At 41.4% G+C, this 13365-nt stretch overlaps 1 protein-coding gene across 1 annotated transcript; it reads right to left on the reverse strand.

Annotated features, from left to right (window-relative positions):
• Nucleotides 1–1139: 1139 nt before the first annotated feature.
• On the reverse strand, nucleotides 1140–11048 carry asb6 (ankyrin repeat and SOCS box containing 6). The gene is given in 8 exon segments (XM_012866310.3): nucleotides 1140–2242; nucleotides 5188–5274; nucleotides 5360–5468; nucleotides 7293–7399; nucleotides 10139–10187; nucleotides 10189–10312; nucleotides 10494–10623; nucleotides 10933–11048. Coding segments are annotated over 7 exon segments (1308 nt in total). The 5' UTR covers nucleotides 10604–10623; nucleotides 10933–11048; the 3' UTR covers nucleotides 1140–1520.
• Between the last annotated feature and the right edge of the window lie 2317 nt (nucleotides 11049–13365).

Consider the following 13365-nt stretch of genomic DNA (forward strand, 5'->3'; position numbering starts at 1 on the left):
GATGGAGAGTTACTGCCCTCCCCCTCCCCTTCCCCGCTATCTCTGTTCCATCACCTTCTCCAAGCAGATTGGAGTCCATGGAAGAAGCTCCTTTCTGTCAGTGCTGTGCACATCTGCGTGGTCAGGATTATTATTGCTCCTGCAGCTTGTGTAGGGGTGTGCAGCTAAACCAATGGTGCTTTCTTTCATATGTCCTCTACGAGCGCACTCTCTCAGCCGTTCCACACATCCTGTCCCTGTATCTTTAATGTTATTTTTCCCCCCCTCTCTCTCTCTCTCTCTCTCTCTCTTCTGCTTCCTTTAACCACCTCCCATCCATCCATCCCTCCCTCCCTCGTTCGACCAGGGCCAGCGTTGAGGTTTTGTCAAGAGCGTGCAGGCAGATTCAGACGGACAGGAGATTGAAGCGTGTGTCATGCAGCTCTGCTGCTGCTGCTGCTGCTGAGGCTCTTCTCCTCAGAGGCTGTGACCTAGATAACCAAGAGGAGCTGGAGCGCCTGCAAGCCTTGGAGCCACTCCAGCTTGAGCAATGTCAGGAAGGGGTTAGTTGTATAACACAATGTCCTATTTAGTTTAGCCGGCACACATGCACTCGTACATGAACACATACGTGCCCCCCATGGTCCTCCTCTACCACCACCGTGCATCTGTTTTTGTGCGTTTCTGTGGCTGAAGCGGCGCAGAACGGGCGCTTGAACGCGAGGGAGAGAGGAGCACGCATCTGTATTTAATAATAAACGCGTAGGGATGCTTGGTGAAGCTTTCTACTTCAGCAGCCACATCATGTCACAGCTACAAAAGGCGGACTCTCTCTTCCTGCTGTGCTGCTGCCTTTAAATCGCGCCGCTTTATTTAGCCGCTTCTCTGACGCTCTGAGTATGAGCAGCACAACCATGTGGCACATACATGGCATTAATTATTCCCCTTGTACGGCAAGCCTGGGAGTGCAGCAAACCTACGCAGCGCTCTACTGCCACCAACTGGGCAATTAGAGGCAGAAGCATTAAAGCTTTAACAGAATGTATATGAATGCGAAAATAGGACAGCGATGATCAAAGCTTTTTTTTTTTATTATTCCGTCGTTATGGAAAAAAAAAACACAAAACAGCATCACCACAAAGAGGTGATTCAAATCTAAGTTGGATTTGAACCAGCTGGATGAATTTTAATGGGTAACAACAAAAATAAAATAAAAAAAAAACATCAAAATAAAAATCATAGATCACAGCGTCTGCTGCTGTGATTCAACACTGCCATCTGGCGGTTTTCATTTTGTACTGCAGCCTTTAAGGCCTTCACATTTAGACTTAGCTGTACAGAAAATACGCCCCTTTGCAGACCAAATTAAAAATACATACATTCAAAGATTCTACAAACATAAATTTGTATCTCAAAGTAAAAAGGGAAAAAAAAAGGCAAAAATAATTAAGAACGCAAAGGCATTGAGGTTTTGTCACATTTTGCTTCATTTCTGTGGAATAGCATGGACAATTTAATTCAAGAGAAATTAGCAGTTTATATTAACCCTGGCTCTGCTGGGGCTTGAAGCAGCCCCAGCCAGCCTTTGGGGTGTAGGTAAGCTCAGGAAGAAGAAAGTCTTTCAGTCTGTCTGGTAAAGGCAATGCTTTCACTCTGTCCACCAGTGGCCAGGGCTGTAGGTAACTCCTTATGAATGCCCTAGAAAGGCAACATAGAGGCGGCGGGCTTCCTTCACGCTCCACTACACGATTATGTAGGTCTATTAGAGCCTGAGCATACGGGTGAGAGTCCAGACTGTCTACAGGGAGCCCCTGCCTCTGTGATAGATTCAGCGTTGGTACGTTCACCCTCGCCAAGTCCAGCAGCATCTCACCTTGCTCCAGGAGTTCAGCTGCGTAGCTCTGATCCGTGCACCGCCGCAGGGCTGTTTGAAGCCTCTGGAAAAGGAGGCTGTAACCCGACCAACAGGACGAACTGTGGCGCGAGCAAACCAAAGAGGCTCCACTCTGGATTAGGAGCACAGCCAGAGGGAAGAGCGAGTCGAAGTGCTCCAGGCTCGTCTGCGTCAGGGAGGGTTCGCCGTCGTCGTTCAGACAGCAGCTGGGGTCCATGCCGTGGGACAGTAGTAGCTGTGTGGTTTTCAGGCAGAACTGACCGATTTCGGAGGCGTCCTCCGGGCTAGCCTCCAGAGCCTCTTTCACCAGGAACACCAACGACGACGCCACCGTTTCGCCTTCTACAGTAGCAGCGTTGATGTCGGCCCCTTGAGATGAGGATACGTCAACAATACATAAAGAGAAACAAACAAAACAAACAAACCTACTCAACACATTGTAATGAGGTAATTAGCAGGTAATTAGCAGGCGGTACTTTGATCACCAAAATGTTTTTTGCTGTTACAGCCACAAACTATGATTCTTTTTTTTTTGCTCTTTTATGTGACAGAACAAAATAAAGTAGGACATAATTTTGAAGTGTAAGAAAAAAATGATGTAGGATTTTCTAGATTTTTTTAACACACACACACACAAAAAGATATTTTGGAGTTCATTGTCAATCAGTACTCTTGATACACATTTAGCTGCAGCAATCGGTCGTCTCAAGTGTGACTACCAGCTTTGCACATCTTGAGACTGACCTTTTTGCCCATTGCTCTTTAAAAAACAGCTCTAGCTCAGTCAGACTGAATGGATGCCATCTGTGAACATGCATTTCTAAGTCTTGCCACAGATTCTAGATTAGATCTAAACGTGGACTTTGACTGGGCCAGTCAGAAACATGAATTTGGTTGAAACATTCCCTTGTAGCTCTGGCTTTGTGCTGAGGATCCCTTTCTTGCTGCAGGGCGAAAACTTCAACTTGGTCTTTTCCCTTCCACTTAATTGTCATCGGCTATTTTTCCAACAGAGACCATAACAACAGGAAGTTGCAAAATAAAAATAAAAAGTTTTAAGGATATTAATACTTCTGCAAGACAATTTAAATAAAATTTCTGAATTTTTTTTTTTCTTTTAAGCTCATATTTTCTTGTACTGTTTTTGAAGAAATTTTAACTTCCAAAACCCTGGTAATGCTGCTAATCAGTTAAGCACATAGTATTTGATGCACCTGGACACTACTTCCCTTTTAATTTCTACAAAGGCCCTAAAGGTGGATTCATCTCCCATTTCTTTACAATGGCTTTTGTTAAATAAAAATAAGACAGACACATTTGTCTCATGTTGTTTCATTACTTATCCTGAGGTAAAAGCTAAGCCCTTAAAAAAAAAAAAAACATTCCTATCTTTTTAAATTTATAGAGAGCTCAAAAAACAAAGTTAATTTTGCCCAGACAGGCACCAAAATGTGCAAAATTACAACTGAGATTAAACAAACTCTTGATAGGAAATATGTGAAACTTACTTGGATGAGCTGCCTGTAGCCTAAACTGAACCCAAACCTTCCTTCTGATCCTCGAGGATTTAAAGAGGCTGCTGGCTTGTGAATAATCAGGGGAGACAGCTGCAGAAGCAATTGTTTTTTTGCTTTTTTTAAGCTTTTGCAGCTCTGCCTCAGACGAACCCTGATGGCGGTTTTAATTTTCTCCTGAACAACCATCGTGCTGCTACAGCAGAGACTTGTGTTTGCCTTTAGCCAGCCGTGTGTTTTAGAGTCAGATAATTTCTCCAAGGAAAATGATTAGAGATTTGGTCTGCAAGATTCTCAGACCTCAGCAACTACTTACATAACAGGAGTATATTTTAACCTATTCTATACAACTGGCTGAGTCTTGGCTGTAGATAAGAAAAGATGTGCGATTCTGCCAGCAGAATACTAGTTGTCGTTTCCATAAGAAGCCCAACCATTCAGTTAATAATCCAGTCACAGCTAGTTAGTCGGTGGCTCTTGAGGTTGTGCTGCTTGTATGGGTTCTGAACAGCTTTAACATGCAGTCAAATAACACCAAATTAAAAGTTAACTGGGGGAAAAGAAGCTAAAAAAACAATAACTGATGACAATTGAGTTATCATCTGCAATGCTGCGGTAAACACCTCAAGTTCAGGCTTGTGGAGGAAGTTCTCTTGAAAGAATATGGTCCGCTTTTTTTGTTACCCCTAATAGCAAGAGTAAACAATGTAACGACTCTGAAAAGGCTCAATGTTGGAGAAGCCGAGGGAATTTTTTTAGCAGTCATTTTCAAATTTTCCAGGAATGTCCTTACATCACACCCTACTGGTCAGAGGTGGTAAAAGAAATCGATTTCACCGTCTTATTTATGTAATTTACCCCAAGGACTGAAGAGATCGGATAGGTGTCTGCTACCAACATTACTAGCAGCTGCAAAGAAAGCCATAACTCGCAAATGGCTGAATGTGGACACACCATCAGGTCTGAACTGGATAGAAATAGTCGAGGAAATTTCCATAGTGGAGAGACTGACTTTTTCATTATGACTTACCGTGCATAAATTTGAATAAATTACCTTCTTGTACCTGAATGTCTCATACTGGTTTATACGTCTTCTTCTTGCCCTAATGTGCCTCTGTTTGGCCTAGATGCTCTAGGCATGTTAGCAGTGGTCTGTGTGTTCTATAGCATGTGTATTTCTAAAACTGCAAAAACATCTGTTCGCTTGTTAATTATTTGGTTCTAACATATTTAACATGGTTTTGCTTATTTGTCTGTGGACAAATCTGACACGAAACGTTTTTCTCTACCGCTTTATAAATGCACCACTTTGCTTTCATTATCACACAGTCTAACAACTATTGTTTCAGCTGCTCTCTTTGCAGCTCTACCCAACATCGAACAGCAGTCAGGGGAAACCTTAGGACAGCACAAGATGCAGACGGAGGAAACCCAGAACAATGTGGATGCTTTACATTATAGTTCTGCAAGCGTTGGTCGTAAAAAAGCCTGCATGTTTTTAAAATTAGACTGACAAATATCAGAATCTGAGTTTCTTCAAGAACTGAGACTGATCGTTTAAAAAAGCCTCGATCAAGGCCCAACTCTGATGTTTGAATCAGATCAGACATAAATTATTACACTTTAAAACAGCAGGACCACAAAGAAGGTCAGGAAAAAAGGAAACGGACAAAGAAAAAAAAAAACTCTGAGGTTTGCTTTGTGTGGCTTTCAGCCTTGTGGAGCAGTTAAAGTTAACACTTGATTAACAAAAGAAAGACATAAAGACTGTGAGGAAGAGTGCTTAAGGGTCAGCAGTACCTCTCTCCAGAAAGAGCCGGATGTTCTCTGTGTTGTGCACAGTCAGTCCATCGCTGCTCGCTAATGCATGGAGCAAAGGCGACTTCCCTTTATAGAAAAAGACCAAAGCAATAACCCTTCAGAATAAAGACATGTATGAATTGCTGTGCTTCAGTTAGGCAGACCAACGTACCATGATTGTCCCTTGCATTTACATCAGCGCCCAGCTCCAGCAATGTGATCAGGCAAGGCAGCCTCTCTGACTCTTCACTCGCAAAGTCCAAGGGACTGCACTCATGGATCTGCAAACATGGATGCCGTTTATACATTACAGGGTTTCCCATACATAGATATATTGAGTTAACCTGACCCTAGCCAGATTGATATCGCTCCGCCTAGCTTCACTCACATCCATCTCGGACATCTCCCATAGAGAGTGATTTCTTCAACCAATTTTATTGTCTAGCCAATCAGGACGCAGGGCTGGAGTTTCATAGATGTGACGTAGTGGAGAAGCGACCGTGAGACTGATTTGATTCAGACAACAATGGCGGCTCGCATCGAGGAAGCAAGCGTTAACATTGATGCTGCTATTTCTTCAGTGTTGTCCAACCTACCTAATATTGTTTCATTAAAAGAACATCAGAGAACGGCTCTGAAGGCTTTTGTTGGTGGAAACGATGTTTTTGCCCTTCTCCCGACCGGATTTGGCAAGCTTTGTTTTCCGGGGCGCGCCCGTGGTGGAGCGGTTAGTGCTAACTATGTTAGGAGGCCTTTAGTCCTCGACGTGGTCGGCCCGGGATCGACTCCGACCCACGGCGCTTTGCCGCCTGTCTTCCCCCTCTTCCTGTCAGCTCACTGTCAATAAAACACGTGCCACTAGAGCCGCAAACACATAAAAAAAAAAAAAGTTTTGTTTTTTTCCTGCGTCGCTCTCACAGCGTCACGGGTTAGCTTCGTTGTGAGTGGTTGAAATAGCACGTCGATAAAGATGACAGACAAGTGGCTTATCCAATCATATGCAAGGATTTTTGATAAGGCCCAGCCTTCTGAAACACCATTCCTATGGAGAGGTCCCAGATGGATGTGAGTGGAGCTAGGCGGAGCGAAATCCATATGGCTAGAGTCGGGTTAATATTGAGTGGCCCGCCCAGGTAAATTGAGACCTGCCCAGGAAGAGTTGGCGCAGCGCCCAGCATCAGCAGCCTACGTCATGCTCCTACAACTCAGTAAAGCTGGAGTTTCAGAACTAAGTAAACCTTTTTTCCCCCATGTTGCAGGAATGACTAATGATAAAATAGCTGGTTGCTGGGGCCCATAATTTCCGTGAGGCAGAAAAACAGACAGAATGGCATAATTTACCATACACAGTTAAACTCTGATTCTACCAAACGAACAGAACGGCGCGTGGGGCTCAGCGCGAACACACGCCATCAAAGTGAAATAGGAGCGCTAGCAAAGAGCCGATCACTTTTTGAACAAACAAGCCAACTAAAGGCTCCCTCCCTCCTGCTTGCGGACATGAATCCAGTTACGCAAGGCTCTTGTTTAGACGACCGTGGTCACCCAGGAATCTGCTCGGCGAGAAGAAGTCTTCCCATCAAATTTTCATAAGTACCAATGCAAAGGACTGCTCCAATCAGGCGAGGACGCGTGGCGTGCCGCCCATTGACAGGTGCGCGGTGGGTGCCTGCTGGAGAAGAAACGGCTCTGCTAACTAGCTCAACAAACACGCTACTATCGCCCCGCTTCGTGCCCCTGGCAGAAAGGGGGTGAATTTGTCACAAGAAACGTGACAAATGCCGCCTCCACTCTCTCAGTACTTGAGTGGGTTTGATTGGTTGAATTGTATGATTGACAAATTGAGATATGAATAACAGAAAGTTGGCCACTCTGAGGTAAAAACCCCCCACCAAAACCCAACTAACAGCTTCCACACAGTGTTCAGTGAAATCACCTGAGATGTGAGATTTCCAGTATGAGAAATGTTTGTGATTTAGAGACTGGCGCTACAAAGCGACTCCGCACGGTCTACCATCACAAGTAAATTCTCAACCTATGGGAAACACTGCATTATGATATCAGGAGGGCGGTGAATCCAAGCAAAGTACCATACAGAAACTCACCCTGTCCCTCTTTTCAATGTCTGCTCCATGTCCAACCAGCAGCCTCACCATATTTGGCCTGTTCCTTAAAACAGCTATATGCAGTGGGTTGTAGTATGACACGGGGTCTAGAGAGAGGAGGAAAAAGAAAGACCTTTCAAAATGAGGGTTTATCAGAAGAGAACATTTCTTATATCTGCACAAGAAACAGGAAGAAAAATAACTTGATTTACCCTTCCTCCGTGCTTTGCCGCTCTGAAAGCTTATGGCCTATTTTTGAGTATGAATGGAATTAAGAGCAAAAACTAGAAAACGGGGAATCTGGAGCACTTTGCACGCTTTGTCTGAAGATTTGTCAGCTCCAACTCACAAGAGGGAGGATATTCCGGTGAAGTGAGAGATAAATGAAGGAGCCTCTGCAAGGATCCACTAATTATGTCCCAGGGGAGACATGTCTTAAATCACTATAGGTCACTACAGCAAAGTTTAAACTCCAGCATGGCATGTGCAGCAACATACGAAGAATCTGTTGCTGCACATTCAACGGCCTGGCTTTATGAGATTTTTCCCCCTTATGTGAATTAACCAAAAACATGAAAATGGTCCTTTCAAGTTTCATCCATCACAGATTTAGAACAAACCTAAAGAACCAAGCTTTGCACATAGGTTATTAATTATAAAAAAAACAACCTTCACTTTCAGCTCCACTGAAGTCTACGTTTGTCTTACAAATAAAAATAAAAAATGTTTTAACTGCCAGGTAAATCTGAAGTGAGCAACTTAATGTTCCTTAAATGCAACAGTTTCAAATAATGTAAAATATTAAAATAAAAAGAACCATTCATGTTTATCATGCAACTCGTAATATCCTATATTTATTTCAGTTCTGTTTTGATTGAACAATTACGCATCTATGTATGTTAAAACTCTAACTGAATTATGTATTTCTATTTCATAATTGCATTGTATTTTATGATTGTGTACAGCACTTTGGTCCTGTTGGTGTATGAAGTGCTTCATAAATAAAGTTGGTATGGAAAGTAAACTCAAAAACAAACTGTCAAAAGTGTGTGCGGTGGGTTGATGTGTTTATAGGATGACAAAGTGGGTTTGGGCCTTTTGGTTTTGATCCGTGCAATAAAATAAAAATGATTCAGATTTCCCAGTCGTCGACCTGTTGATTAGCCCTAGAGTCAAAAACAGTATTGGTGGTTGATTTGGACATATGGCTGATTGATGTGTGTCACTATATATTTTTTTTTATTTAATTTTATTGTGTTATATTTTTATAGAAGAACATGCAATAGTCTGACAGCAGGACAAACAAATATGCAAATACTAGAGCTGCTCCTTTTAAATGTCTGCTTTGAATTAAGTAAACGTGGCAGCAGCTCTATGGGAAAGAAATATGGATTTATTTTGTTGCTTTTTTTTTTATGTATCAGCAGTCAAATATCTAAGTGTATACCACATTACAAAATTGACTTATTATTGACTTTGTCTTGTAAATTTTTTTGTTGGTTGCTAAATTAAGCTGCATTTAGATAATAAAGGTGTATGGTAGGTATATGCCGACTTGCTTATTAGCTAACATATCAGTACATCCTCTCTTTAATGGATCTACAGTAAGTTAACCATGACGTTGTTATTAGTTTATTAATTACGGGTTGGCTCCTTGTCTGACCCGACCCCAAGGATCAAGTTACCATAGGCAACGCTACTAGTGACAGAATCAACAGCCACTAGGTTGAAGGAGAATATTTTTTATTATCTTTATAAATGTTTATTTAACAGAACCATGCACATATGGAAGTGCAATTATTGATTACATTTAGAGGAATTTAATAAAGCAAAAAGAATCATCTTTAAGCAGATGCCTGCAAGCTTTTTATTAAGAATAACTAACCGTTAGTCCAATTTTTTTTTCTTTCACATAAAGCCTTTCCTCTGCTTACAGTAAAAAAAAATATGAATTTGCAACAGCTAACCATGTGAACCACTAGTCATAAAACAGAATAATGGTTTGAACTTTTAAAATTGTTCTAGAGCAACATGGCACTGCAGTAATCTGTGGCATGGAGCTCAAATACACTCCAGCTTAAAATGCAGAACATTCATTGATTGTACCTCGCTGAGACTTTTTCTTTGCCGTCTCAGCTAAATGCTGATATATTGATCATATTTAAATAGTTCAAAGCTAGATTTAGTTGGAAAGTAGTCTCTCGGATACTGTGATGAGGGGCAACAATGAATGTGTGTGTTTTTTTGTTTGTTTAGTTTTTTTTTTACCATGTCACTGCTGTAGACAAGCCTTCCAAAAAAATTTATCAGAGGTTTGGGCTGCCTCAGTGTAGAGCAAGCATTTTCTCCTGTATTTCAGCTGATTTACGGTTAGTGGGAGAGATGCAGCCCTGTTATAACGCGTATAAGCACTTTGAATCGTCTTGTTACTGAAAAGTGCTATTTAAATAAACTTGCTCTGCCTATAAGGTTGATCCAGATTCTGTTCATTTTCCTGTAAAAGGCTGTAAACTATCTGACAGAAAAGCTCACAAAGCAACTTGTATTTCCAAACTATAACATGTAACAATGATTACCAGAAACTGTATAAATGCATCTTGCCTGCAGTTTGTGATTTGATTTTTTTAGGGTTTAAAAAAAACTGGGGGAGCAAAAACATGAGTTTACTTCTTCTGTTTTAAAAAACACGTCAGCAGCTGCTTCAATTGTTTAATATGTTGCGTTAAATACGTTTTATGAGTCTACCCATTAGTCATTAAAACATGTGAATGACAACCCCCTAGCAGTGCTCATCCGATTCTTTCCAGAGTTGTACAAACAACGGTATCACATCTGGGAATAGTCACCTTCAAAGTTGATATCGGCTCCATATCGTAGGAGGGTCTTGGCTGCGGTGCACCAGTCCCCTCTCTGCCATTTTAAACAGGGAGTAGCTGATGCCTTCCAGGAACACCTCAGACTGGGCCTCCTGCTCCAGCAGCTCCACCAAAGAGCTACAGCGACTGGACTCTTCCTCAGCACTGTTTACGGCACAGAGGAAGCACAGAATACAAAAACAAACAAAGAAACGTTACTGCACTGAGTACATTTCTCAGTCTAAGAAACGAGAATGCATTTTTATTTAGTAATTTGCCAAGAACAGATGGAGCGACACTTATCCTTGCAACCGAACGCCCCCATTAGAACCAGTTTCAGTTTTACCTGTTGTCATTGCCGCCTTCTTCTTCCTCTATGCCAACCACACGCATGACGGCGTCTACCAGCGGCTGATATTCATAAATGATCCGTCGGAAGCCATGGAGGAAAGGCATGGCTCCACCGCCGTTAACACCTGTGGGTCCCAGTCAGACACATGAGGGACCGAATAATTAGTGTCACTGAGAACTGTCTTCAAATGCAATATATATATATATATATATATATATATATATATATATATATATATATATATATATATATATATATATATAAACTTACACAAGGATATATTGTCTAAAACAATTCATGCTCCATGTCAACTTCATCAGCAGCACCACTTAGCGGCTAAAGCTACAGCTAACACTATTAGCATCCATGACCAGCAATAATGGCGGAACTTAATTGCATGTTAGCTGTATTCAGTAGAAGCGAGTTATGTTACCAAAAGTCCAAGAAGTTGATACAATGTCCCGCCCGAGCGCTGAAGTGACAGCAGCAGAGTTTGATTTCAAAACAGGAAGCTTCCCTCGCGCCTCAAACTGTCCCACCTCGATTTCATCCCCGTTAACCGAAAGACTGACCAAAGTTCCGCCTTCATTTAAAAGGGAAAAAAAAAAAAAAGAAATCAAAAAGTAAAAAGTGCTCAAAAATAATTCGGACAAGATGCAAAAGAAAACAACAAAAAACGATATGTAGTTTTGTATCCGTGCATAATAGAGTGTTTCCTGTTTTGTTCAAGAGACAAGCACAAAATAAGATTTGCAGTAACAGTTTTTCATAAAAACCATTCAACCTCCAGGCGGTGTAGTTAAGATGTATCTTGTATGTATTTGTATTTGTTCTCCTAACACTGGACGTTCTCCATGGATGAGTAGGCGTGTAGCTCTGGTGTTATACGCACAAAGGTAAACAGCTGTAGAAGACACTTAAAGGGAAATTAGGTCAGGCTATGTGCTGAATGGCGACACATGAGGTATTAGTAAGAGCACCACATACTGCTCTCATGTTAGATAAAAAAAAAAAGATCTTGTGAAATTAAAAAATCTAAATAATATTATAAATTATAATAATTTATAATTAATACACAATAGATTATTCATTAGTCAGGCAAGTTGCACTGGTAGCTAAACCACACTAAGATATGATGAGCTTTCCAACAGTCATTTTCAAATATTACATTACCATGAGAGGATTGATGGTTGACACTTCATTAGGGATGCTTGGGGGTGTTGATATGATCTGCCTATGTTGCTCACAACCAGAGAGAAGTCTGGTCAGGTTTTCGGCTATTTAAAAGTCATTGGATTGCAATTGTGTTTTTATTGGTATTTTACACATTACACATCCAAAGTCAGCTTAACTGAGTTTAAATTCCAAATTTCAAAGAACCAAATCTGGTCTCACATCTTCTACCCTTCCTTTACCCAACCACAAAAGCATCTCCTCTGACCAGAAATCAAGCCACCGACTATGAGGAAGGTTAATTTTTAGCAACATGTTTTTTGAAAAGCAGTGCAAGCAGGTGGTGGTAAGCACCAATTTTCAGATATGCGCATTTGGTTTCTAACACTTGTGTATTTATTTCCCCCCTGCTCCTCTAAAAAGAAAATGGGGAAAAAAAGAGCTTTTGGTTTCTAGTACTTGCATTTTTCCCCTGCTCATCTAAAAAAAAAAGAAAGAAAGAAAAAAAAAGCATTTGGTTTCGAAACACTTGCGTTTTTTCCTCGCTCGTCTAAAAATAAATAAATAAAGCATTTGGTTTCTAACACTTACATTTTTTCCCCTGCTCATCTGAAAACAAAAACAAAACAAAAATAGGTACATGAGAGTTTTGTGACAGATGGCTCGCTTTGAGCGCTGCGTGTAGTGCTGTCTTACAAGATGTAACTTTTCTAGCATTTAATTGCAGGCTTTTAAAAATGAGGATGTGCTGTGGAAAGATTCTGACAAACTGTGTATTGTATTTAATGATGTAAACTTCCTGATGAGGAAGACCCAGTTCTATTGGAGCCTATAGATTACAAAGCTCCTAGGAGTTGTATGTTTGTAAGTCAAGATAGATGGGTGGTTAGATGGATGGATTGTGGATATGATAAATCAGTTGCAATGACTTCACTATTTAAAGGTTCAACATGCTGTATAACGATGCCGTCTGTAGGTGGAAGCATTGCTGCACCAGCATTCTGACTGTGACTGGAACCCATCATCCCCAGCTGTTATTACTCAGCACAGCCATCAGTAAATGCATTTATGTGTGCACGGAAGCGGACCTAACCCATCATGTAAATGTGAACGTGCTGCTGAATCACAAACAAGCGGCACAGAGAGGATTTATTCGGGACGCTGAGAACTCCTCTTCTGGAGTGGAAAACAGAACGCAGTAGTTTAATCAAGCTGATCACAATACTTATTTTGCCACTTTTCAGACAATTACAGCCTTCACGTTCAAGTAACCTGATCAATAAAGCGTTGCTCCCACAGTGCAAGCAATATAAGTCTCACTATTTACCATGCATGCCTAATTCATCTGTAATTATCAGACTATGTCCCCTTGAATGATCTTGTAAACATTTCCTCTGATGAAACTGCAGGTGACAGGATCTTAAGTCCCTGCATGCATTACACCTTTCAGGGTTCCCTGCCAGCTGAAGCAGACCATCGCTCTTTCCCACCATCAACATGTGGGCACAGGAGCGAGCAGTTTCTTGTTAGATGACAGGAACAGCAGGATGCCCAGCACATCCAGCATTGGACCATGAAAAGTAAAAATGTATTTTAGCTGCAGGGCTCCCTCCAAGGTCTTGTGCTTTGCGTTAAAGCAGATTCTCAGGAAAGTTTACAGAGCTCGCTGTGGCTCAGCGAGTGTCCGTGTTGT

The sequence above is a fragment of the Fundulus heteroclitus genome, chromosome 12, assembly GCF_011125445.2.
Source record: "Fundulus heteroclitus isolate FHET01 chromosome 12, MU-UCD_Fhet_4.1, whole genome shotgun sequence".
Taxonomy (NCBI): Eukaryota; Metazoa; Chordata; class Actinopteri; order Cyprinodontiformes; family Fundulidae; genus Fundulus; species Fundulus heteroclitus.